We start from the raw sequence: 26,196 nt of genomic DNA, 5'->3' as shown, positions 1-26,196 counted from the left end.
GTTACCGCCACCCCCCCCCCCCCCCCCCCCCATAGTACACAATCCCCAAAAAGCTACATCACATTTACAGTACAATCAAGACAAAAAAACAACATAAAAACACTAAGACAGACGGACTGCAGGTATGCTGCAGCTGCTAGGGCAGCACAGCCGTTCTCAACCTCATCGGGACTTCCGCGTCGATGGGCAGGTTGAATCTGCTACCTGCGGCTGAGGTTCTGGAACACCAGCCTGCCCTGAGCCAGTAGATCCGTTCCCATCGCCAACTTTACGGGCCGGTATCTCGGCCCCCCCCCCCCCCCCCCAGAGGCTGTGACCTCTGGTCCGGCAAAACTGATAATCCAGAAAGGTGGAACCAAGCGTGCTGGGAAATCAAGATGGACTTGTCGTCACTCTTGGATGCCTGGCATTCTATACTGTGCCATTTTATGATCACAATACTAGTATCACCATAAGACAACAGCACGAGTGGCATAGTTTGGCTCACTCCACCCCACCAAAATCTTTAGGTACAGAAAAGGTGAGATGCAGAAACAAAATCTTCCTTTGCAATAGAATATAGAACAGTACGGTACTAGAAAAGGCCCTTTGGCCTGCAATGGCTGTACTGACCATGGTGCCAAACTAAACTAATCTCATCTGCCCAAACATGGTCTGTATCCCTCCACTTCGTCTGTTCATGTGCCTGTGTAAATGGCTCTTTAGACGTTTGTGCTATTGTATCTGCTTACTCCAACTCCCTAAGTATTATGTGGAAGGCTGTGTATATTTAAAAAACACTTGCTTCAATTCCCCTCTCACCTTATACCCTCTAGTCTTTGACACTTCTACCATGCTCCATCTACCCTATCTATGCCTCCAATACCTTTATATATTTCTATTGGGTCCTCCCCTCACTGTGAAAACTGATGAAACAATTCAAGTTTGACCAATCTCTTATTACACTCTAATCCAGGCAGCATTCTGATGATCCTCTTCAACATCTTCTCCAAAGCTGCCTCATCGTTCCTGTAGTGCGGCCACCAGAACTGCTTACAATACTCCAAAAGTGGCCCTGCTAAAGTTTTATATTTATACGTTCTGAGTGGAAAACACTAATATCCTCTCATCCATGCCATGCAAATGCAAGCTGCATGTTAGCCATTCCTAATCGGCAGTGGGCGTGAACAAATACTTCCTCAAAGGATCATTTGTAGTCTTGAAGATTTGAAATAGACAATAGGTGCAGGAGGAGGCCATTCGGTCCTACGAGCCAGCACCGCCATTCAATAGACAATAGACAATAGACAATAGGTGCAGGAGTAGGCCATTCAGCCCTTCGAGCCAGCACCGCCATTCAATGCGATCATGGCTGATCACTCTCAATCAGTACCCCGTTCCTGCCTTCTCCCCATACCCCCTGACTCCGCTATCCTTAAGAGCTCTATCTAGCTCTCTCTTGAATGCATTCAGAGAATTGACCTCCACTGCATTCTGTGGCAGAGAATTCCACAGATTCACAACTCTCTGACTGAAAAGGTTTTTCCTCATCTCCGTTCTAAATGGCCTACCCCTTATTCTTAAACTGTGGCCCCTGGTTCTGGACTCCCCCAACATTGGGAACATGTTTCCTGCCTCTAACGTGTCCAACCCCTTAATAATCTTGTACGTTTCGATAAGATCTCCTCTCATCCAAAAAATCAATGGTCATGACCCGAAATTTTGCCTGTCCATTCCCTCCCCAAATGTGGCCCTCCCTACCTGCTGAGTTTCTGCAGCGCTGTTTTGATCATAGAACAGCACGCCAGTTGAATTATTGATCCTTTACCTTGTTTCTTGGTTATCTAGGTTTTAATAGAGCCCTAAGCTACCCATTTCCTTCAATGCATTTACAACACTCGTATCTGTGAATTTATAAAGCTTTAACGCATCAAATATATCAAGATTTATGTTATGATGTGCCCATCTTACTGCAGGTGCCCTGTATTAGTGTCCGATGTTTCAACAGTGAAATTAGTGTCTTATCGTTTATTTGCTCTATAGTTGACAGTCTGAAGGATCTGTTGTATTGATTAGTTTGTCCCCTTTGCGTTTTCTTTTGCTTATTTTCTCCAGGTCTACAGGAATAGGAAATGGAGGCAAATCTCAAGTGAGGAACTTATTCCCGGTGACATTGTTTCAATAGGTAAATACTTAATCGTTTGTTATGAAGATGGAAATGTTTGAGCATCGTTTGAGCTCCCATGGGGAGCATTTCCTCTATACAAACCCTCTACATTAAACAAATTCTGTTAATAGAAACATACAAACATAGAAAATAGGTGCAGGAGGAGGCCATTTGGCCCTTTGAGCCAGCACCGCCATTCATTGTGATCATGGCTGATCATCCACAATCAGCAACCCGTGCCTGCCTTCTCCCCATATCCCTTGATTCCACTAGCCCCTAGAGCTCTATCTAACTCTTTTAAATTCATCCAGTGAATTGGCCTCCACTGCCTTCTGTGGCAGAGAATTCCACGAATTCACAACTCTCTGGGTGAAAAAGTTTTTTCTCACCTCAGTTTTAAATGGCCTCCCCTTTATTCTTAGACAGTGGCCCCTGGTTCTGGACTCCCCCAACATTGGGAACATTTTTCCTGCATCTAGCCTGTCCAGTCCTTTTATAATTTCTTGCGTCTCTATAAGATTTCTTGTGCCCAATTACATTTCAGGAGTTTGGGATTGATTTGCTGCATTGTCAAATAATTTCCAATCCGCAGGATGCTTTGCTTCAGTGCAGCAGTGAGCTTCCTTTGGCCTGGGACGATATTGACTCCCCAACCAAAATCACAAAAAACAGTTGTGATATTTGTTCCGTTTAGAGACACAGCGCGGAAATGGGCCCTTCGGCCCACCGATTACGCACCAACCAGCGATCCCCGCACACCAGGGACAATTTGCATTTATACGAGGCCAATTAACCTACAAACCTGTACATCTTTGGAGTGTGGGAGAAAACCGAAGAGCTTGGAGAAAACCCATGCAGGTCACTGGGAAAACGTACAAACTCCATACAGATAACATCCGTAGCCAGGAACAAACCCGGGTCTCTGGTGCTATAAGGCAGCAACTCCACCGCTGCACCACTGCCTGTTGGGGCATCAATTCGGTTGGGGAGTCAATTATCCCAATACTTAACTCAGTATTACATTGCAGTTGCCCATTCCGTCACCCATTCCTTCTCTCCAGAGATGCTGCCTGTTCCGCTGAGTTCCTCCAGCATTTTGTGTCTACCTGTGATTACATTGCAGTTGTTGGACCTCAATGAGTGCAAATCGGTACCATGTTTATATCCACTGCTGTGCAACATCAATCGTATTTTCAGAAAATGTAATTAATTGTGGGCTTTGGATTGTTCTGAATTTGTGAAAGGCACTGCAAGCTTTTTCTAATCTATCGTCTGTTGCATGCCATTATCCCTCTAGGTAAAGTTGTTTGCTTTATTTCTGATTAGGTCGGTCACCTCATGAGAACCTGGTCCCTAGTGATGTTCTGTTGCTCAGAGGGCGATGTATTGTAGATGAAGCTATGCTAACAGGAGAATCGGTTCCACAGATGAAGGTACGGTGTAAGGTGCCAACATTACAAAGGGTGACAATTTGAACAACCTTAAGATTAGAAATGGACGCCTTAACTTGGAACATTTATGCACATGGGAATTGATATTTACCCATGAAAATTTGTCATTTTCTTGGCTGAATGAAACTGTTTATCATATCATATATATATACACAGCCGGAAACAGGCCTTTTCGGCCCTCCAAGTCGGTTGCCGCCCAGCGATCCCCGCACACTAACACTATCCTACACCCACTAGGGACATTTTCTACATTTACCCAGCCAATTAACCTACATACCTGTACGTCTTTGGAGTTTAGCAGGTATATTAGGCAATTAGGCAATTTTAAAACCATTTTTATTACATAAGGGGGAAAAGTGTACGTGTTACCAGATTGTCCATTGCACTTTTTATTTCCAGAGTAATAAAACATCTGGCAGCAATGGACAGACTCCATTCGGACAAATAAACATTATCTGTTCATTCCCTTCAAAGATGCTGTCTGATCCTCTGAGTTCCTCCAGCAGTTTGTTCTTTACTCGAGATTCCAGCATTTGCAGGAAAGATGTTCCCATTGGGGGAGTCCAGAACAAGGGGCCACAGTTTAAGAATAAGGGGTAGGCCATTTAGAACGGAGATGAGGAAAAACCTTTTCAGTCAGAGAGTTGTGAATCTGTGGAATTCTCTGCCTCAGAAGGCAGTGGAGGCCAATTCTCTGAATGCATTCAGGAGAGAGCTGGATAGAGCTCTTAAGGATAGCGGAGTCAGGGGGTATGGGGAGAAGGCAGGAACGGGGTACTGATTGAGAATGATCAGCCATGATCACATTGAATGGCGGTGCTGGCTCGAAGGGCCGAATGGCCTCCTCCTGCACCTATTGTCTATTGCAGTTTCTTATCTTCTAAAATTTGTGGGAGCTATGTTCTTTTTGTTCATGGAGCAAGTGGTGGGAACAGGTTTGATGCAGTCATTGGTCATAGCAGTTTTTGAATGGCAAGGAGAATTTGTGTTCCGTTCACCGGGTCTGGCAGTTATCAGCAGGGCAGTTCCACAGTCCTGCTGCCCATTTCTCCATAGTCTCCATACGTTTAATGTCTGTTCAAAGACAGGAACTTTCCTAGTGCATGTTAAAAGTCCGCTGTCAGTGAGATGCTGGTTTTCCTTACACAGATGACGAGTTCAGGTGGTGACCAAGACTGATCACCAGAACTTGCCCAAACAATTTGTTGTAGTGAACGTTGAATCTTCGGTTTCTTATTAGAAATATTTTGACAAATTAATGGAAGAATTGGGGAAAAAATAATATTTTCACTGTGGTGATTGTCACAGGAACCGGTGGAGGACATTCCCCCAAGTCACACACTGGACTTGCAAGCAGATTCAAAGCTGCATGTAATATTCGGTGGGACCAAAGTCGTTCAACATACTCCACCCCAAAAATCTAGTGCGGGACTCAAACGTAAGTATAGAAAAATAAAATTTGCAACTGGAATTTTTTTTCCTGATATTGTCATGATGTTGATATATTTTCATTGCACTAACATGGTGGGAAATTAATTTTAAGTCATGTATGTTATCTTCCACGCATTCTATTATTTATGTACTTTATAATAGCACCATGCACAACCAAAGAGAGCGTGCTAGTGGAAGTGATGGTTAAAATTCAGCACTCTGTTCAGCACTCAGCACCCAGTTTATCTCATTCAATGAACTAAATTAAATGTTTAAATGTTCCTTATAACTTTCCCAAGTTTTCTATTCTTATTCCAAATATCACTTTCTCTTCACTTTTGCCTTCAGCTTAATGATCTAGTTTTCCAAAATTCTGACGTACCCCTATTGATGTTATTTGTGTCACCATACTTTGCTTCAAATCTGCCATGATCACATTGAATGTCTGAAGAAGGGTCTCGACCCGAAACGTCACCCATTCCTTCTCTCCTGAGATGCTGCCTGACCTGCTGAGTTACTCGATTTGTACCAGCATTTGCAGTTATTTTCTTGCATTAAATGGCGGTGCTGGCTCGAAGGGCTGAATGGCCTACTATTGTGTATTGTCATAAATTCTATGCCTGTAGGGTGGCAATAGAGTTCAGACTATTGTCCATTTTCACAAAATGTCTGCCGTGGAGTTTTTCCATCTTTTAATATGGAAATCTAATCTGCTCTTGCACGTTGATACAAATTTGTAAAATCTATGAAAATGTATCCACATACAAGATATTTAGTGCTTGCAGAATTTATTAATCTGCAATAGCTGTATGTGAGCCAGTATGATACAGTTTTAAAGTTTAGACAACTTAATGTACCTGAAGAGCCATAACATTGTATGTGCCATTTTGTCTCAATTTTTTGTTTCTTTCTGATTCTTTAAATGTTTAAACTAGCTTATGCTCTCTTAGAAAATGGCATTTTATTTTTGGCTATATACTAGTGTCCATCTCATTATAATTACTTCCTCAGCTGTGGATAATGGGTGTGCTGCCTACGTACTGAGGACTGGTTTTAACACATCTCAGGTGAGTAGATTGAACATCAGTGAAACGAAATCTGTTTAAACACTATCAGTGTCGAGATAAGCTGCGTGTTATTATTCAGGATCATGATTGGCAATTAATGAGTCAGACCTCCGTTTCACTGATGTTGAAATGGTTAATCCTGGATTAATGTGACCACTGGTGTCTCTACCCCTGAGAATTGTGATCAGGAGTCTTGAATTATTCCCAATCGAGAGCAAATACAAATCTGCCTGGCACATGGCCTATTTTTAAGGTAGGGATTAAATTAGGTGGAAGGACATTGGAGTTTGCTGGTATTAGAGATTACGAATCTTTTGGGATAAGGAGTAATAGATTTAGTGGGATCTGGTGGGCCTTTCTTTTCCAAGTGAGCACTTGGAATGCACTATTGGAGAGACTGGTGGAAGTGGTCTGAATTATCAAGATAGTCACTTGAACTGTCTAACTGAAAGACCGTGGGGTGAGTGCTGGAAGATGGAATTAAAACGCATGGGACTGTGGCAGACCAGAATGAGTCCACCACTCTCGACAGCCCCTTGCATTCGATACATTGCAATTGCCGTACTAGGTCATGATGTAAACAGTTCTGGTGTAAGAAAGGGTCCCTTGCCTTCCCACCCCAGTCCCAATGTGTACTTGGGAAATCTTGTTACGGGCCTGTCCCACTGAGGCGATTTTGCCGGTGACTGTCAAAGTCGTAGCAGATCGCCAAAATTTCCTTTTACCCGACGACAATGACCACGACAATGCCGAGTCAGGTCGAGATTACACCGTCTTCGGAAACATCGCGAAATTCCCACGCTGTCAATCCTTCTCTTCAGTGTCCTCATTTTCGCTGAAATCACTGACAAGTCGGTAAGTACTTGAGAGTTTTGAACTATAACATCTTGTATGGGTTACTTAAAAACCAAGCTTCACGGTAACAAGGCATAAACTGGATTGACTTCCAGTTTACTAATGGCAGTATTAAGAAATTTAATTTTAAAAGTTTCATTTTTGTGAAAAGTGTTGCATTCTTTGAAAATGTATGGGAGATGCATATCTGGTTTCTGGGTTGCATATCTGGGTTGGGAGCCCACTTTAAATGTGATCGCTGATGGCCATAAACATTGTGAAAATCCCCACGCTTACCTGACCGTCAAACTGTCGCCTCCAATCTACCTGTCAAATGTCCTGACAGTAAATAAATTGGTTAAACACAAGTATTTAATGGTATCTTGAAATGACTTTACTTAATTTAATATTATGTGCTTGTAAATGCATCTAAGAGAATCTAGCAAAGCAGGGGACAGCGCCCGCAATAAGCTACGATACCTGGCCAGCTGTCGCTGAGAAATTTCACTCGGGATGATTTCTCAGCGGCGCGCTGAGATCCACTATGATTCTTGGAAGACTCCTCACGATCATGCCCGCGACACCCCGCCGAACTGTCGGCGACAGCCTAGTTGCCGGCAGTCGCCTTAAAATCGCCTAAGTGGGACAGGCCCTTTAGTATAAGACATTATGTAGATAGAAGGGCCAAAGCCAGAATGGCGTTGCATTTTTTGCCTTGGCCTGAATCTTTTTCATGCAATTAGTCTTTTCTAATTCTCTTTTTTGCTTGTCACTTTCCTTGTGTGGATTTATTAGAATGCCAGTTCTTTTAATTGCATAATTATGTTATAATGACCAAGAACAAACCAGAAAATGGGATGCAGTTGTATTACCATTGCAAGCTGGAAGAAAGTGCAAGAAATTAAATTTGAATTTAAATTTGTTTTCTTTGGAACTACCAGGGCAAACTGCTGCGGACAGTCTTATTTGGAGTCAAACGGGTTACTGCCAATAATCTGGAGACATTTATCTTCATACTTTTCCTTCTCATCTTTGCTATTGCTGCAGCTGTATACGTTTGGATAGAAGGTAAGTTGAACAGATTCTCAAGTGGCAGTTTGTTTTAACACTCGTGCCTTGAGGAAAATAACCTAATCAAGGTTCAAGTTTCTATATTTGATATGGCTTGTCCTTTTGGGTGGGACTAGGGAGCATAGCTTCCCTTTTTGGGATAAGGATTGATGAGAAGAAGGGGAGGAATGTGCTATCTCCGTAGCTTGCAACCCAATGGTATGAACATCAAATTCTCCACATTTCTCCTCTAATAACCCTCCTCACTTGGGCTTGCACTATTGTTCCTTTCCCCCTTCATTCCTTCCTCTGGCTTCAGAATTTGCAACTGTTCAGTCCTTTTGTCACACACCTTTTTTCATCTCTGGCCTCTGTCCAACTATCTGCCTATCAAAACCTGCATCACCTGCCAACGTTTGTCCTGCCCCTCGTCTATTCTAACTTTCTTTCTATCCCCCCCCCCCCCCCCCCATATCAGTCTGAAGAAGGGTCCCGACCCAAAACATCGCCAATCCATGTTCTCCAGAGATGCTGCCTAGTCGCTGAGTTACTTTGGCGCCATCTTTTTTCTATGTATTAGGATGTTGCATTCTGATGGTAATTGTAAATGAATGTTCTAGACAGTGAAACCCAATGAAGGGGAGGGTCAGAATGGACTGTGAAAATGTACTACACCGGAGAGTCCCTTGGAGAAGAAAAGAAGTATAGCGAAAAGTTGCTTGGGGGAAAAAAAAAACATTTTACCATAAGGAAAAAGTATCGTGAGCCTTTTTTACTTGGAACTAGTCCTACAAAATTATGTTGATTCAAATGTAAATGTATACTCGCAACATGAGTTAAAATTAAGAATGCTTATTACTTATCTCTCAAATCAAAAAAATCTGGGCACATATTTAAGGCTACGTTTTTTTTAAAACCTTTTGCTGGTACACAGATTCGTATCAAAATGTGCGATCTGCCAGTTGTGCTTCAAAGAATATTTCCTTTTGAATATAAATTATTTGTTTTCAAGCGACTATTCCCTTGAGATCTTATTAGTGATAAGTGGAGATATTATCGAGCCATTAGTTTACTGTGAAAGTGTTCCATTTTGTGGCTATTCGCGAGTGTCATTTTCTAATGTACTTTCGCGTGCATTTTAATTACAATTACCTTTCTCCTTTTTTGCTCAAATGGATAAGAACTCACTTAAACCCTAACCTATTAACTTTTGACGACTTTCAAAAGTATTTGGACCGATTATAGAGATAGGAAGGATTTAGAGGACTGTTGGCCAAATGCTGGTAAATGGGACTAACTCAAAATACCAACTTGATCGGCATGGGCAAGGTGAGTCAAAGGACCTGCTTCCATGCTGTATAGAAGACAGACAAAAATGCTGGAGTAACTCAGCGAGACAGGCAACATCTCCGGAGAGAAGGAATGGGTGTCGAGACCCTTCTTCAGACCTTCCTTCCTACACATTCCATGCTGTAGAGCATTTTGTGAATCCCAAACAGTCTTTTCAGGTGAGACAGAGGTTCACCTGCACCTCCTCCAACCTCATCTATTGCATCCACTGCTCTAGATGTCAACTTATTTACATCGGCGAAACCAAGCACAGGCTCGGCTCGGCGATCACTTCGCTGAACACCTGCGCTCGGTCCGCATTAACAAAACTGATCTCCCGGTGGCCGAGCACTTTAACTCCCCCTCCCACTCCCAGTCTGACCTTTCTGTCATGGGCCTCCTCCAGTGCCATAGTGAGGCCCACCGGAAATTGGAGGAACAGCACCTCATATTTCGCCTGGGCAGCTTGCAGCCCAGTGGTATGAACGTCGACTTCTCCAACTTTAGATAGCTCCTCTGTCCCTCCCTTCCCCTCCTCCTTCCCAGATCTCCCTCTATCTTCCTGTCTCCACCTATATCCTTCCTTTGTCCCGCCCCCCTGACATCAGTCTGAAGAAGGGTCTCGACCCGGAACGTCACCCATTCCTTCTCTCCCGAGATGCTGCCTGACCTGCTGAGTTACTCCAGCATTTTGTGAATAAATCGATCTGACTATAGCTGTCTAGTTGGTGTAGTTATGATTGTCAGTGAAAAGTTTTAACGCAAGGGTATATAAAAGTTTTAGTATTGTTACCCCTCCCCATATCTCCATGAACTTTGCTCGCTGTGCGCTCATTACAGGCTACCTATCCATCTGTGTTATTTTTTAATTAATTTGCGACAAGTGTACTGGTTCAGTATACTAATTACTGCATGGTGCAGTTTCAACACGTGCTAACGCACTTTGAGAGTCAGAAATTAATTAGTCAACGTCCTCTCCCTCAGTCATTGTTAGCAGTAATGCTGAAGAGTAATTTCTTGGTTTAAAAATATGAAAGACAGCCCTGTGTGGAACGAATGTGCATTGTAGAATCTGTTTCAAATGTAGATGTTTGTAAGCTTGAAGGTGCATTTGCTCCAAAGCAACTAATTCTCAACCATTGAACCTGATGGGAGGAAAGAAGAAAATCTGATAATATAACCGGAATTCAGTGTTATATTTTCCGGGTTATATTTTCTGATTTTGTTCATTCTCCCATCAGATTCATTAGTGTGTCCATAATATTTTCTTCCCTAAGTAATATCCAACATTACCTTTACTAGTGTTACCTGAAGACTCTTTAGAGCAGTATCTCGATCATGGTCTGAGATCCAGATCTTGGGAGCCATTGACAACTTTTTAGCCATTTCAAAGAGCTATGTTTATTGTAGTTGTTTCTTGACAAGACCTTTTCTTGTTTTGTTTACAGGTACAAAGGACCCAAACAGAAACCGTTACAAGCTGTTTTTGGAGTGTACGCTAATCCTAACATCTGTTGTGCCACCTGAGCTTCCTATTGAATTATCACTGGCTGTCAACACTTCACTTATTGCCTTAGCTAAACTCCGTAAGTACTTTGTGAAGCTGAAGGGCACTATCAGAGTTCAAACTATGTCATCATTGGAGGGTGAAGTTGCAAGGGTAGTTATTAAATGGGAGAAAAGTGGGCTTTTGCTGTAAGAAGTGTCATTATTATTGAAAATATATACCCAGGAGCAGGAATCGACCATTCTTGAATGGCAGTTGAATCTGCAGCCTTCTCAGTGGGAATAGAAACATAGAAAATAGGTGCAGGAGGAGGCCATTTGGCCCTTCGAGACAGCACCGCCATTCATTGTGATCATGGCTGATCATCCACAATCAGTAACCTGTGCCTGCCTTCTCCCCATATACCTTGATTCCGCTAGCCCCTAGAGCTCTATCTAACTCTCTTTTAAATTCATCCAGTGAATTGGCCTCTACTGCCTTCTGTGGCAGAGAATTCCACAAATTCACAACTCTCTGGGTGAAAACGTTTTTTTCTAATCTCAGTTTTAAATGGCCTCCCTTTTATTCTTAGACTGTGGCCCCTAGCATCTAGCTTGTCCAGTCCTTTTATAATTTTATACGTTTCTATAAGATCCCCTCTCATCCTTCTAAATTCCAGTGAATACAAGCCCAGTTTTTCCTCATACGACAGTCCCGCCATCCTGGGGATTAACCTCGTGAACCTACGCTGCACTGCCTCAATAGCAAGGATGTCCTCCCTCAAATTAGGAATGTAACTAACAATCACCATTGAGACACAAGCTAAATCATAGCCACTTGGTCAAGGTCCTGAAGTGCATCTGACAGCAGGAAAATACAGATAATAGACTTCGAACATAATACTCGTGGAGAGAGACACAAAGTGCTGGAGTAACTCAGTGGGTCAAGGCATCTGTGGAGTAAAATGATGGGTGATGTTTTGGATCAAAACCCTTCTTCAGACTTCTGAAGTCTGGAATTCTTCAGACTGGAAGACTGAAGAAAGTTTCTTCAGTCATCTATCCTTTTTCTCGAGAGATGCTGCCTGACCCGTTATTTTCTCAAGCACTTTGTTCCTCTTCAGTGTATACAAGTATCTGCAGTTCCTTTCTACACATGCTAATGGGGAGTAGTGGCAGGCTGATGGATGAGTATTTTTCTTGGGATCTAACATAAAGCTCAAGTTATCTAATTAGCTGAATCGCCTCGAATATTGTGGGGTGACCTTTTAGCGAAAAAACAGAAGTAAAATGTTTGCGCTTATTGATTATTGTTTAGCGATCCTCCAGATAACAAAGTTAATATCACTTAAACGTGAGGAGACGGTTCAAGATATGAACAAAGATAAACCCAAAGTGCTGGAGTAAATCAGCAGGTCAGGCAGCATCTCTGGAGAAAAAGGATGGGTGACAATTCAGGTCTGGATCCTTCAGAAAGGTCCTGACCTGAAACGTCACCCGTCGTTTTTCCCCAGAGATTCTGCCTGACCCGCTGAGTTACTCCAGCACTTTGTCTCTATCATTGGTATAAACCAGCATCCCCAGTTCTTTGCTTCCACAATTTATTTTTAATCCGGTGGAGTGAATGTTGGACCAGGAAATATGATAGATACAGAACCCTCGGCTACTTTGGAGAAATAGCGGTGAAGTGTAAAAGGGTGGGAGATATAGGGATGTCTACTGGCACAGCCACACTAGGACAAATAGATCTAAATCATGACATTTCAGAGCTTTTCCTGTGGAACAGGGGCAATCCCGTAAATTGAATGCAGGCACCAAGATTGTCAGTGTGACAGTGTAATGCACTTAATACCTAAATATAGAATCTTCCTCACTTGCGCCATGAAACGATAAAGACCTTTGTCAATGGTTATTGATAGGAAAATTAATTTTTAAATGACATGTCATCCTTGTAGTATTTTGCTTAGTGATATTGTTGATTGGACGCAAGTAATATTGAGTCTGGCAATGCCACAAACATTTGGGATGTTTAGAGCCAAGTCAGAAATTTGGCTCGGCATATTGCAGCAGACTAAAAATATGGAAAGTCACTGCGTCCCCTTTCATAAGTGAGTTATGGGTTTGTTTTGTTGGTATGTAATCAGTTACCTGGCCTTAATTAAGTAGGATATGAATGAAGGGAACATGAAGTGCAACTAAAGGAACATTTTGGAAACTAGTGGTGCATGAAACATAGAAACATGGAAAAATAGGTGCAGGAGGAGGCCATTTGGCCCTTGGAGCCAGCACGGCAGACTGAATTGAGAAGACTGAATTGGTGCCGCGTGGAATGTACAGGTGCTCCTCAGCTTACGATGGGATTCCGTTCCGAGAAACCCATCGGAAACCGAAAATATTGTAAGTCGAAATGCATTGAATACACGCGATCACGTGGCCGGAAGCGAGCTACGGGTCGCTGCTGTTTGCACCATCGCAAAGTCGAAATATCGCAAGTCGAAGCATCGTAAGCCGCGGAGCACCTGTACTTACTTTGCAGGCCCTCAGCCATATGCTCTTGGGAATGTTAGTAAGAGCAAAGGAATAAATGTTCAAGAAAGGGGAGACAACAGTAGGCGATACATACTGGCTAACGTTGACTTAGTGAGCACCTTTAGCACAGTAAGATATACCCACGCACTTTACCGTATCACCAGACTAAATTTAATATGTCCACCGCGGATTTTCCGGCATCATTGGTTCCAGAGCCTTTCTGGATTGTCCATTCTGGAGTCCAATAGGACCGGAATGAGGAGCTGCAAAGTCGGCTTCAGAAGTCGACAATGGGAACGGATGTGCCGGCTCTGGCAGGGCCAGAGTTCAGAGCCTCAGCCGCTGTGGGCACATTCGATCTGCCGATCGGTGCGGATGTCCTGATAAGGTGGAGATCATCTGCCTCACCCAGCCTGGGCCCTACATTTTCAGGAGGATTTCATGTGCGCTCTTGTAATTTTGAATGGATTAAAGGACATGCCATACAGCCAGTTGCTAGAAAATTGGTGATGGACCTGTATATAGAATGCAACGTAGGAGCAGGCAATACCGGGGCATGGGTATACATGGGAACTTTGCAAGTGTGCTCACTGACACTGTTGAGGGTGCAGTGTTCTACTGGTGTAGGGACTCCTATAAAGGAGGCGCAAGTATTCCACACACACTCCGGTATCAAACCCTTGCTTGTGATGCATCTTAATGACTTGAATGTGAATGTGGGAGGCAAGATTGGTAAGTTTGTGGATGACATGAAATTTGGCAGTGTTGTAGATAACGAGGAAAATTGGGACCGGCTCTCGTAGGGTATAGATTGGGAGGAAAGTTGAGTGGGCCATTGGTAGATGGAATTTAAAGCTGACAAGCGTAAGGTGGTGCATTTTGAGAAGTCAAATGGAGTGGGACATGTACAGTAAATGGTAGGAGTTTAGGGAATGTTGACGAACTGAGGGGACTTTGGGGTTAAAGTCAAAATATTCCAAGTAGCTGCGCAGTTGGGCTGGTGAAGGAGGCATGTGGCATGTTTGTCTTTATAAGTCGGGACAGAGAATACAGAGGAGATTAGCCAGCGTGTTGGCTGGGTTGAAGGACTTTACTGATGAGTGGAGAATGGATGGGCAGGGCTTGTTTCACAGGAGCAAAGAACACTGTGGGGTGTCTTAATAAAGGTACAGGCCATCCCTGGGCTACGAATGCCCGACTTACAACACTCCTGCATAAAAACGAGTTCCGTAATATCAAGTTCAAAAGTCCAATGTAGTACATACATTCATTCCTATTTCCCCCTCTCTCCATTTTTAATAATTGTTCTTGTCGGTCGTGTGTTTTTATGCCATTTATTGCTACACAACGGAGTATGGTTACCATTTTAATGATCTTTGTGAATGTTACGACTTGCAAATAAAATCGCAATATGCGCGCCATTTTTCAATAAAAATGAAACCTGTTGTTTTACTGGAAGTGTCCTGAGCTAATTCTGCTGCCACCATCTATTGTACAAGTGATGGCTCCCACTGATTGTCGCCGGAAGCTTGTGCCCTTTTCAGGACGGGCGATGACAGTGATGTAACATTTGAAACAGGGATGATGGACACAAAAGAAGGAGATCAGGGGGTATGGGGAGAAGGCAGGAACGGGGTACTGATTGAGAATGATCAGCCATGATCACATTGAATGGCGGTGCTGGCTCGAAGGGCCGAATGGCCTCCTCCTGCACCTATTGTCTATTGTCTATAAAGACCCGTAAAATTGAGACGTGGATAGAGTAGAAAGAATATTTTTCCTGGCGGGTGTAGAGGAAGTGGTGCTGGTGCTCCTAAATAGATTGTTGGTCAGCTCATCTTACTGTGGGATGTTGCCTCTGATCAAAGAGCCAGCCGTTCATTAGAATTGTAGAATGGTCGCAGCTCTAAGGGACAATTCCACCCACTGTGCCCACGCTGGCTCTGGGGATAACAGGAAATGGAGCTAAGTGACTGTTTTTTTTACATTGGACCAGAGTTTACTGAAGAAATACAGCACGGAATCGGACCCATTGGCCCATCGAAACCATGTTGACCAGTGATCACCCCGTACACGAGCACTATCTTACACACCTCAGCATAATTTATTATTCTTACCGAAGCCAATTAACCTATAAACCTGTATGTCTTTGGAGAGTGGCAGGAAACCCGGAGAAAACCCACGCAGGTCACTGGGTGAAGGTACCGACTCTACAGACAGCGCCTGTAATCAGGATCGAGCCCAGGTCTCTCGTGCTCTGTTGCTGTTCCACCAAGCCTGTTTGACGGGGAATTCTCCACTCTATTAGGTGGCACTGTTGCACAATTCAGCTTAGAGATGAGACATTCAGGAGAAATGGGAAAATTAGTGCTGATCCAGAAACAGGTTCCCACTGGAGCGCTATTGTTAGTGTTCCCTGGCCTTGATTAAGACATTATAGGGAGTTATGCTTGCTTGTTATTCACTAATATTTTTCATGTGGATATAAATCTTGAGTTGAAACTTGACACAAGGTCTTGACTATCAGATGAGCAACTTCTCTGATGTACACATGTGGTGTCTGTGTTTAGTTAAGATTGGGTTTATGTGCAGTATCAGTGAAATATAATTCTTCAAAAAGGTTAGAGTTCCTTGCCTTGCAGTTAAATAATACACCTGCATTATTTAACAGTTAATTGTTACTTAGTGATAAACCGAACCTATAAATGAGTCGGCCTGCTTGATGTTTCTTTTGATGTTTTTATGTGATGCTATTAATAAACAGAATTCCTTGTTTGGGCAGGGGTCGGTTTGAGCCTAAATTCATAATTTTGACTTTTTAAAAAAAAGCATAAAATTCTACTTCCACGTAATTGATTTGATTGATTTTCTACTGCAATTTTAAGATCTATTAAAGACTATTTTCGTGGGAGGGGGCATGGGGATAGACTATTGCATGTTCTGCAAGAATCATCTTGTAGATACATGCAGCCATCTATTCTTCACAGAACTTTATTTGAGTGAGAGCTGGTAAACTAATGTTTGGTTCTTGTAGTGGGTCTTCAGAATTGGTCAGAGGCAAGAATGGGCCAAATAGGTTAGATATTCTTTGGTCATGGCTAAAATTGGATCCTGACCTCTGGTGCTTTTTGTTTAGTGTTTAATTTAGTTTATTTTCACGTATACTGAGGTACAATGAAAAGCTTTTTGTTGCCCACTAAGCAGTCAGCAGAAAGACTATGCATGCTTACAATCAAGCTGACCCATTGCACTGATACCTGAAAAGGGAATAGCGTTTAGTGCAAGAGAAAGACCAGTAAAGTTTGATTAAAGATAGCCTGAGGGTATTCAATGAGGTAGATAGTAACTCGGGGCTGCTTTCTAGTTTTTGGTAACATGGTTCAGTTGCTTGATAACAGCTGTGAAGAAACTGTCTCTCAATCTGAAGCATTTTCCCCATTTTTGTGTGGAGTTTGCATGCTCTCCCTGTGACCATGTGGGCTTACCCCAGGTACTCCGATTTCCTTCCATGGCCCAAGGATGTGCAGACTACCACTAATGTGGATGGTAGGAGAAATGGGATAGAGTTGAGGGGGGAATAAGTTGTTGTAATGTATAGTCTTTTTGCTGTCTGGATAGCAGGCAACAAAAAAGGCTTTTCACTGTACCTCAGTACACTTGACAATAATAATAAAACTAGTGAAATGGAGGAGTGAGGGGTAGAATGGGATGATTGGTAATGCTCTGGAGAGCTTGCATAGACTGGGCTGAATGGCCTCCTATGTTACAAGAACTCAAGAAATATGAGAACTATCCTGTTTCGTAACGTTATTAGAGAATGCACCTACTCTACAACCTATTTCGCAGCAGGTTTGGGTTACCAAGTCCTTTGAAATTCCTCTTCTATTTAATGACATCTTATTTATATGTGACCCAGATTCACAGTGAGGGGGTGTTTGGAGTCACTGTGATGGACGTTTGTGTTGGGGTTATGTGTCTTGTGTTCTTTTTTTATGACTGCTATGTAGTTTCGTTCGGTACCTCGGTACCGAATGACAAATAAAGCTCTGTTATACTGTTATATATACATCATCGTCTTAATTTTATCAATGAGCCTGTATTTCTTTCCATCTACATTCCATAAAAGGACACAAAGTGCTGGGGTACCTCAGTGGGTCAGGTCGCATCTATGGAGAGCATGGATAGGTGATGTTTTGGGTTGGGTCTAAAGAAGGGTTCCGACCTGAAATGTCACCTATCCATGTTACTCCAGCACTGTGTGTCCTTTAGTGTAAACCATCATCTACAGTTCCTTCACAAAATGCCGGAGTAACTCAGCGGGTCAGGCAGCATCTCGGGAGAGAAGGAATGGGTGATGTTTCGGGTCGAGACCCTTCTTCAGACTGATGTCAGGGGGGCGGGACAAAGGAAGGATATAGGTGGAGACAGGAAGATAGAGGGAGATCTGGGAAGGAGGAGGGGACGGGAGGGACAGAGGAGCTATCTAAAGTTGGAGAAGTCGATGTTCATGCCACTGGGCTGCAAACTGCCCAGGTGAAATATGAGGTGCTGTTCCTCCAATTTCCGGTGGGCCTCACTATGGCACTGGAGGAGGCCCATGAAAGAAAGGTCAGACTGGGAATGGGAGGGGGAGTTGAAGTGCTTGGCCAACGGGAGATCAGTTTGGTCAATGCGGACCGAGCGCAGGTGTTGAGCGAAGCGATCGCCGAGCCTGCGCTTGGTTTCGCCAATGTAAATAAGTTGACGTCTAGAGCAGCGGATACAATAGATGAGGTTGGAGGAGGTGCAGGTGAACCTTTGTCTCACCTGGCTTACCGACCACTGTCATTCACAGCATTGTTGTTTGGCCTCTTGCCCGTTGGTTAGGTAGTTATCTGCTGATGATCCTTGTGGGGCAGCATTTATCTTGTTCTTGTGTAGGAAGGAACTGCAGATGCTGGTTTAAACCGAAGATGGACACGAATGCTGAAGTAACGGGACAGGCAGCTTCTCTGGAGAGAAGGAATGGGTGGCGTTTCGGGTCGAGACCTTCCTTCAGACTGTCAGTCTGAATAAGGATTTCGACCCAAAACTTCACGCATTCCCTCTCTGGAGATGCTGCCTGTCCCGCTGAGTTACTCCAGCATTTTTTGTCTGTTAACCTTGTTCTGCTAGTTTATCACAGGTCCATTTTTTTTCTGTCCCTTTCCACATATTTATTTTCCTAACTGAATCCATTATTTCCACTGCATGCTTTATCTTGGCAAACTTTTGCATGCATTCTGAAAGTCCATATAATTAATATCCATGAACAGTCCTCTCTGCAACACATCACTGTTCAAGAAATTAATTTGGGGTTATCAGGCATACCCTACTTCAGTAATAAGGGATCTCCTTGGGAAGGTTGGTCATTGAGTTGGGGCTATCTTGCTTGACCATGCCACATTGGGACAGAAACTGAAGTCATAAAAGTATGAGGAACAAGTTGGCCAAGATTGTTGATTAAATTAGATATGCCAAGAAATAAATATTGGAAATCAATTTGATATGTTTCATTTTTAACCAATCTAACTTCTGTTGAGAAATTCATAATTAGTTGTTCAAAATCTCTCCAACTAAAGACGTTATGGAGAGTATTAAGCTAAACGATTTGTACGGTGGCTAAACAGACGAGCAAACCTGAGGATGAGGACAGATTTTTGAATAGGTAGAGGAATAAAGAATTGAGAGGCTAAGAGAATAAAATAAGCAAGTGAGTTTTTGTAAAGGGATTTCAGAAGTATGTAAAAGGAAATGCAGATCAATTGAAGGCAGGTAGGAAAAATTAAAATGGAAATCAGATCATTACAAATGGTAACATTAGGATTGAGAATGGCTGAGACATATCCATTAACTGACTTCACTAGAATAATTCATCAACAAATTGGGTGAGCCTAGACTCTAATGAGTACTTTGATGGTATTAGGATTAGTGAAGAAAGTAAACTACTTGTACCAGAAGCCCCTGGAGCCTACAAAATATAGAAACGAACTGCAGATGCTGGTTTATACGGAAGATTGACAAAGTGCTGGAGTAACTCAGAAGGTCAGGCAACATCTCTGGAGAGAAAAAAGGATGGGTGACATTTCGAGTTGGAACCCTTCTTCAAAGGTTGTTGTTCCTGGAGCCTTTTTGGTTGTGTCCTAAGGTCATAAAAATAGATGAATTTGTAATTTTCCAAAATTCCCAGATTCTGGCATGGCTAGATTGGAGGAAGGCAAATGTTGTACCATTCTTCAAATGAGGGAGGAAGAAAATGGTAGACCTTTTAGTTTGGCATTTGGTGATTATTTATTATTCAGAATGTGGTTTCATGCCCATTAAAAAAAACATTGTTTTAATGAGGGTTGGCCCAAAATGCTGGAGTAACTCAGTAGGTCAGGCAGCATCTCGGGAGAGAAGGAATGGGCAATGTTTCGGGTCGAGACCCTTCTTCAGATGTTTTAATGAAACTAAATTCATATTTCACATATCCCCCCCCCCCCCAGGTGTTGTTTTCACATCTTACCCCTCCATATCTTTCATCTCCCTCTCCCCAGACTCGGTCTGAAGAAGGGTCTCGACCCAAAATGTCACCCATTCCTTCTCTTCGGAGATGCTGCCTGTCCTGCTGAGTTACTCCAGCGTTTTGTGTCTATCACGGGTATAACTTGCAGGGGAGTTAAGAGGAACTAATGGATTTGGTGCGTTGGATATTTAATATGGTGCTGCACAAAGTTTTTCTGGACAGAGTAAATAGTGGTTACCAAATTAGAATGGGTAGAGGATTGGTTAAAAGACAAAAACATGTGGAATAAATAGTGATTTTTCAGGTTGGCAGGTTGTGGTGTGTAGGATACCATGTGGAATTCTCTGCCTCAGAAGGCAGTGGAGGCCAATTCTCTGAATGCATTCAAGAGAGAGCTAGATACTCTTAAGGATAGCGGAGTCAGGGGGTATGGGGAGAAGGCAGGAACGGGGTACTGATTGAGAATGATCAGCCATAATCACATTGAATGGTGGTGCTGGCTCGAAGGGCCAAATGGCCTCTTCCTGCACCTATTGTCTATAAGAGTCAATGATGGTCCATAATTGAACCTGCTCCCACCACTCTTGTCATTGATTGCACTTAAGATCATTATTCTTTTTCCCTCCTGCCTTCTCTGGTTCCATTAACCGCCCTCTTCCCCACTCAGGAACAGTGAAATTGGTTGTTCTGAGTTCTTCCAACTTGGCATTGGCTAAAGGTTAAACCTGGGAGTAAAGCATTAACCAGACATGAAAGAATAGGAGGAGGTCATCTAGCCCCTGAAACTTGTGTCACTTAAACTAGGTCATGGCACACCTGTATCCTAACTGTATCTTGGTGTTTTAACTCTGTATTGTCTTGATATGATGATTCTGATTAATTATACATTTTGATGGAGAATAGCACACCCTTAAAATGAAGGAAAATTTCCCAGCTTCACTCTCGTAAGGATGCAGCCTCACCATCTGAAATGTGGATAATTTCTCAACTAAACAGTTTAGTTTAGTGTGTTCCGAGGTACAGTTAGCGGAAAGACAACACACGATTACAATCGAGCCATCCACAGTGCACAAATACAGGAGGTGGGGTGCAGGGGCTTTGTAGCTAGTTCCACCGTAAGGCTCCTGGGGGAGGTAGGAGTCAGAGGGCGGGCCCAAAGGAGGGCAATCAAAGAACTTGCCAATGCTGCCGAATGGCGCAGCCGCTGGCTGTGGCTGAAAAGAAGAGATGCTGAATGGGCTGCCACGTGACCATTTAAAGGCTAACCATAAGACACACCCAGGTCTGATCACCCTGCGGTGGGCCTGCCTCGACTGAGGGTGTCTTGATAAAAGGCCGAAACACCCAGTGACGTTGAGGTGCACAACTGGAGATGTGTCTGAATGGTAGCAACATCACCTAGTGGTCACCCCCAAGAACAACACCAGTCAATTGTAGTGCAAACCTTAGGGATTGTAACATCCAGTCCTACTAATCAATCGGAATAATGTTTAGTGCAAGGCAAAGTCCGATGAAAGATAGTTCAAGGATATAGAAAGGTAGTGGTTGTAAGATTAGGTCCTGGTGTAAAGTACTGCCATCAGCCTTTAAGCAGCGCTGGGTTTTGTAGATTGGCATCGGTGCAAGAGTGTTTTACCTGCTGCTTCTCTTTCAGATGTGTACTGTACCGAGCCTTTCCGGATCCCCTTCGCCGGGAAAGTGGAATTCTGCTGCTTCGATAAAACGGGCACTCTGACGAGTGATAACCTGGTGGTCAGAGGGGTTGCTGGACTCCGGTGAGCATTCCTTTTCATGCCAGTTGGCCGCACTCATCTCCTGGAGGCCTTGACACTTGGATGTGGTTGCATGAATGATGGCCGCACTGCACTGCTCCTTTTCCTTTGCTTTTACATTCCTCGGCACCTTGCATTCCCCTTAACCTCTGTATCCCTCTGCAATTCTGGCTGCAGCGTTTCATAATTTTCTCCTCATGATGTTTTGAGCTATTGATGCTCTGAGCACTCTAAACACTTATCTCTACCGAACTTATCTCTACTTACCTCGACTCCATCCTATCCCCCCTGGTCAAATCCCTCCCCACCTACGTCCAAGACACCTCACACGCTCTCCATCTCCTGGATAACTTCCGGTTCCCAGGCCCCCACTCCCTCATTTTCACCATGGATGTCCAGTCACTCTACACTTCCATCCCCCACAAGGATGGTCTCGAAGCCCTCCGTTTCTTCCTCGACCGTAGAACCAGCCAATCCCCATCGACCAACACTCTCCTCCGCCTAGCAGAGCTGGTTCTTACCCTCAACAACTTCTCCTTTGACTCCTCCCACTTCCTCCAAACCAGAGGCGTAGCTATGGGCACTCGCATGGGCCCTAGCTACGCCTGCCTCTGTCGGGTACGTCGAACAATCCCTGTTCCAGACGTACACTGGCCCCATCCCCGAACTCTACCTCCGCTACATCGACGACTGCATTGGTGCTACCTCTTGCACCCATGCAGAACTCACTGACTTTATACACTTCACCTCCAATTTCCATCCTGCCCTTAAATATACCTGGACTATCTCTGACATCTCCCTCCCGTTTCTGGACCTCACCATCTCCATCACAGGAGAAAAACTAGTGACGGACATTTATTACAAGCCCACCGACTCGCACAGCTATCTGGACTACACTTCTTCCCACCCGGTCCCCTGCAAAAAGTCTATCCCCTACTCCCAATTCCTCCGTCTACGCCGCATCTGCGCCCGGGATGAGGTGTTTCAGACTAGGGCTTCCGAGATGTCCTCGTTTTTCAGAAAACGGGGCTTCCCCTCCTTCATTATAGATGAGGCTCTCACTAGGGTCTCTTCTACATCCCGCAGCTCCGCTCTTGCTCCCCATCCCCCCACTCGCAACAAGGACAGGATCCCCCTCGTTCTCACCTTCCACCCCACCAGCCAGCGGATCCAACATATCATCCACCAACATTTCCGTCACCTACAACAGGACCCCACCACTGGCCATATCTTCCCATCCCCTCCCCTCTCTGCATTCCGCAGAGACCGTTCCCTCCGCAACTCCCTGGTCCACTCGTCCCTTCCTACCCAAACCACCCTAACCCCGGGCACTTTCCCTTGCAACCGCACGAGATGCAACACCTGTCCCTTTACCTCCCCCCTCAACTCCATCAAAGGACCCAAACATTCTTTCCAGGTGAGACAGAGGTTCACCTGCACCTCCTCCAACCTCATCTATTGCATCCGCTGCTCTAGATGTCAACTCATCTATATCGGCGAAACCAAGCGCAGGCTCGGCGATCGCTTCGCTGAACACCTGCGCTCGGTCCGCATTAACGCAACTGATCTCCCGGTGGCCCAGCACTTTAACTCCCCCTCCCATTCCCAGTCTGACCTCTCTGTCATGGGCCTCCTCCAGTGCCATAGTGAGGCCCGCCGGAAATTGGAGGAGCAGCACCTCATATTTCGCCTGGGCAGTTTGCGGCCCGGTGGTATGAACGTCGACTTCTCCAACTTCAGATAGCTCCTCTGTCCCTCCCTTCCCCTCCTCCTTCCCAGATCTCCCTCTATCTTCCTGTCTCCACCTATATCCTTCCTTTGTCCCACCCCCGACATCAGTCTGAAGAAGGGTCTCGACCCGAAACGTCACCCATTCCTTCTCTCCCGAGATGCTGCCTGACCTGCTGAGTTACTCCAGCATTTTGTGAATAAATCGATTTGTACCAGCATCTGCAGTTATTTTCTTATACTCTAAACACTTCTCTCTCAAAGCCGGCCTAAGCCAAGTAAATTGTAACGTGCGTTTTTTTTTTGGCATAATGTCAAAGTACTTGTTCTGAAGAAATTAATATCACCTGAATTATACTCTGAGGGAAATCTAGCTGCAGTGATCTTTAAATTTATCAGGCTTTATTTACATTCCATCCATCAGGTCCATCGCAGGTCCATCGCAGGGTGATCAGACCTGGGTGTGTCTCTTATGGTTAGCCTTTAGTTCAGCCATCCTGCCAAGCAATGGTCTGATCAAAATGGTTGACCTCGGGGAATAGAAGGGGGTTATTGTTCAGATGCTACAGCCAGCTCCCTCTGCTGGATCGACACAATGCTGGAGTAACCCAGCGGGACAGGCAGCATCTCTGGAGTGAAGGAATGGGTGGCGTTTTGGGTCGAGGCCCTTCTTTAGACTGAGAGTCAGGGGAGAGGGAAACTAGAGATATGGAAGGATAAGGTATGAAAACGACAGATTAAAGCGGACGTTAATCAAGGAAATGTAGAATGATTCATTGTTGGCTGACGACAAGAGATACAAATGGTAAAATTAATGAGGACAGGGAAACTAGTCGGAGAACTGGGATTGGGGAGTGTTGCAACGTTAGCTTGGGCAGGTGTTGGCTGGAGGCTCGAAAGCTATTCCTGATCACAATCTGTGCTCATTCTCATGAACTGTAGAAGGACCGTATGGGGTTTTATTTAGTGGCAGAATTCCTCATGCACGACCCTTAAAATAATTAAGTGCATTTAAACTTTTTGATTTAATTCAAAGAAAGTCAACTTTGTCCCTGAGCTCAGAAAACTGCAAATGTTTGTTACTGCTTTTGGAGTCTATTGGCACAGAGCAGGTTGGGTCATAACTGTTGGAAGTCTTGAGTTTCAGCCTGTGCTTCGAGAATCCCAAGCTTGCACTCAGTTAAATGCCTGAAGGCTGGTGGATCTAAGGGAATTTGAAGTAGATCTGATATCTGTGCTTTTTGAGACTCTGGTTGACTTGTAAATTGCTTTCAGTGGCCAATGGTGACCCCTAGAGAACTTTGTGGGCATTGCAGTCGAACAAATTGAGTCCCAAACACAAGGGACTTCAGGTGCTGGAGTCTTCAGCAAAGCACAAAGTGCTGGAGGAACTCAGCGGGTCAGGCAGCATCTGTGGAGGGAATGGACAGTCAGCCTTTCTGGTCAGGACCAAAGATAGAGACAAAGCTGGAGTAATTCAGCCGGACAGGCAGCATCTCTGGAGAGAAGGAATGGATGACGTTTCGGGTCGAGACCCTTCAGCTTCAGGAGCTGCAGCAGCTTTGTGTCTTTCCAACCAGTTTTAATTTTCTCTTGCTTCACACTGCAATGTCCTGTTTTCATTTTGTCAAGTCAAGTCAATTTTATTTGTATAGCACATTTAAAAACAACCCACGTTGACCAAAGTGCTGCACATCTGATTAGGAAAAAAAAAAAAGAAACATACGTTTGCTTGCCTAGTTGGAAATCTGTCCCCTTCCTCCTCTCCCCGATGCATTACCTCACACCTCAGCATTAAATGCCACTTTACCCAAATCTTTGTTTAAAATGCAGCTTTGTGCATCTGTTGGTTCCAGTCTGTCATCCCATTTATATTTTGCTATATTGCAAAGGCACGGTGCCTTCACTAGCTGGATATTACATTTATTAAGTTCAGTGTTCTTTTGGTGAAGTAAGTTGCTGTGCAGCAATTACTTGAGTTAATCCCTTTCTACACAACATCTGTCAATAGACAATAGGTGCAGGAGGAGGCCATTCGGCCCTTTGAGCCAGCACCACCATTCAATGTGATCATGGCTGATCATTCGCAATCAGTACCCCGTTCCTACCTTCTCCCCATACCCCCTGACTCTGCTATCCTTAAGAGCTCTATCTAGCTCTCTCTTGAATGCATTCAGAGAACTGGCCTCCACTGCCTTCTGAGGCAGAGAATTCCACAGATTTACAACTCTCTGACTGAAAATGTTTTTCCTCATCTTCGTTCTAAATGGCCTACCCCTTATTCTTAAACTGTGGCCCCTGGTTCTGGACTCCCCCAACATTGGGAACATGTTTCCTGCCTCTAACGTGTCCAACCCCTTAATAATCTTATACGTTTCGATAAGATCCCCTCTCATCCTTCTAAATTCCATCCTACTAGAAACCGCAGCCCTGCTTTTTGACTGTAATTTGGGGAATTGGGTATGCCTAAGTTTGAAGTGAATGCTGGCAACATTGAATAGGTCAGCCGCATCTGTTGAGAGGGGAGAAAATCAAGCAATTTATTTTTGTTTGTTTCTTCCAAATACGAGGAGTTTTTCCAACCTGTCAGCCCACAGCAGAGGTTGACTATTGAGGCCCAGCAAGGTGCCACATTGTACAAAGCAATCTCTCAGTACTTTAAGATGCAGGCCTGGTAATACCCTCCAGGGGATATCTGAACAAGGAGAATATTTTACTGAAAATCCTGCAATTGATGTAAAAGTTATCATCCTCCTTGCACTGCCAGCAGAATCTGTTGCATTCCATGTGATCATATGAAGACTTTTGGACTTTAGTCCTTGGAGATACAGTGCAGAAACAGGGCTCT

At 44.1% G+C, this 26,196-nt stretch overlaps 1 protein-coding gene across 1 annotated transcript in view; it reads left to right on the top strand.

The window, feature by feature from the left end:
- atp13a1 (ATPase 13A1) overlaps window positions 1–26,196 on the top strand; it is an 82,990-nt gene that overhangs the window by 24,065 nt on the left and 32,729 nt on the right. The window contains exons 6-12 of the mRNA XM_078429527.1: window positions 2,095–2,164; window positions 3,473–3,579; window positions 4,906–5,035; window positions 6,040–6,095; window positions 7,871–7,997; window positions 10,757–10,894; window positions 21,503–21,623. Coding sequence (XP_078285653.1) covers window positions 2,095–2,164; window positions 3,473–3,579; window positions 4,906–5,035; window positions 6,040–6,095; window positions 7,871–7,997; window positions 10,757–10,894; window positions 21,503–21,623 — 749 coding nt within the window. The remainder of the gene's footprint in view (window positions 1–2,094; window positions 2,165–3,472; window positions 3,580–4,905; window positions 5,036–6,039; window positions 6,096–7,870; window positions 7,998–10,756; window positions 10,895–21,502; window positions 21,624–26,196) is intronic.

Source organism: Rhinoraja longicauda, chromosome 37 (assembly GCF_053455715.1).
Source record: "Rhinoraja longicauda isolate Sanriku21f chromosome 37, sRhiLon1.1, whole genome shotgun sequence".
Classification (NCBI taxonomy): Eukaryota; Metazoa; Chordata; class Chondrichthyes; order Rajiformes; family Arhynchobatidae; genus Rhinoraja; species Rhinoraja longicauda.
Note: the sequence above shows the minus strand (reverse complement) of the source record. Positions and strands in the feature narration are given on the sequence as shown.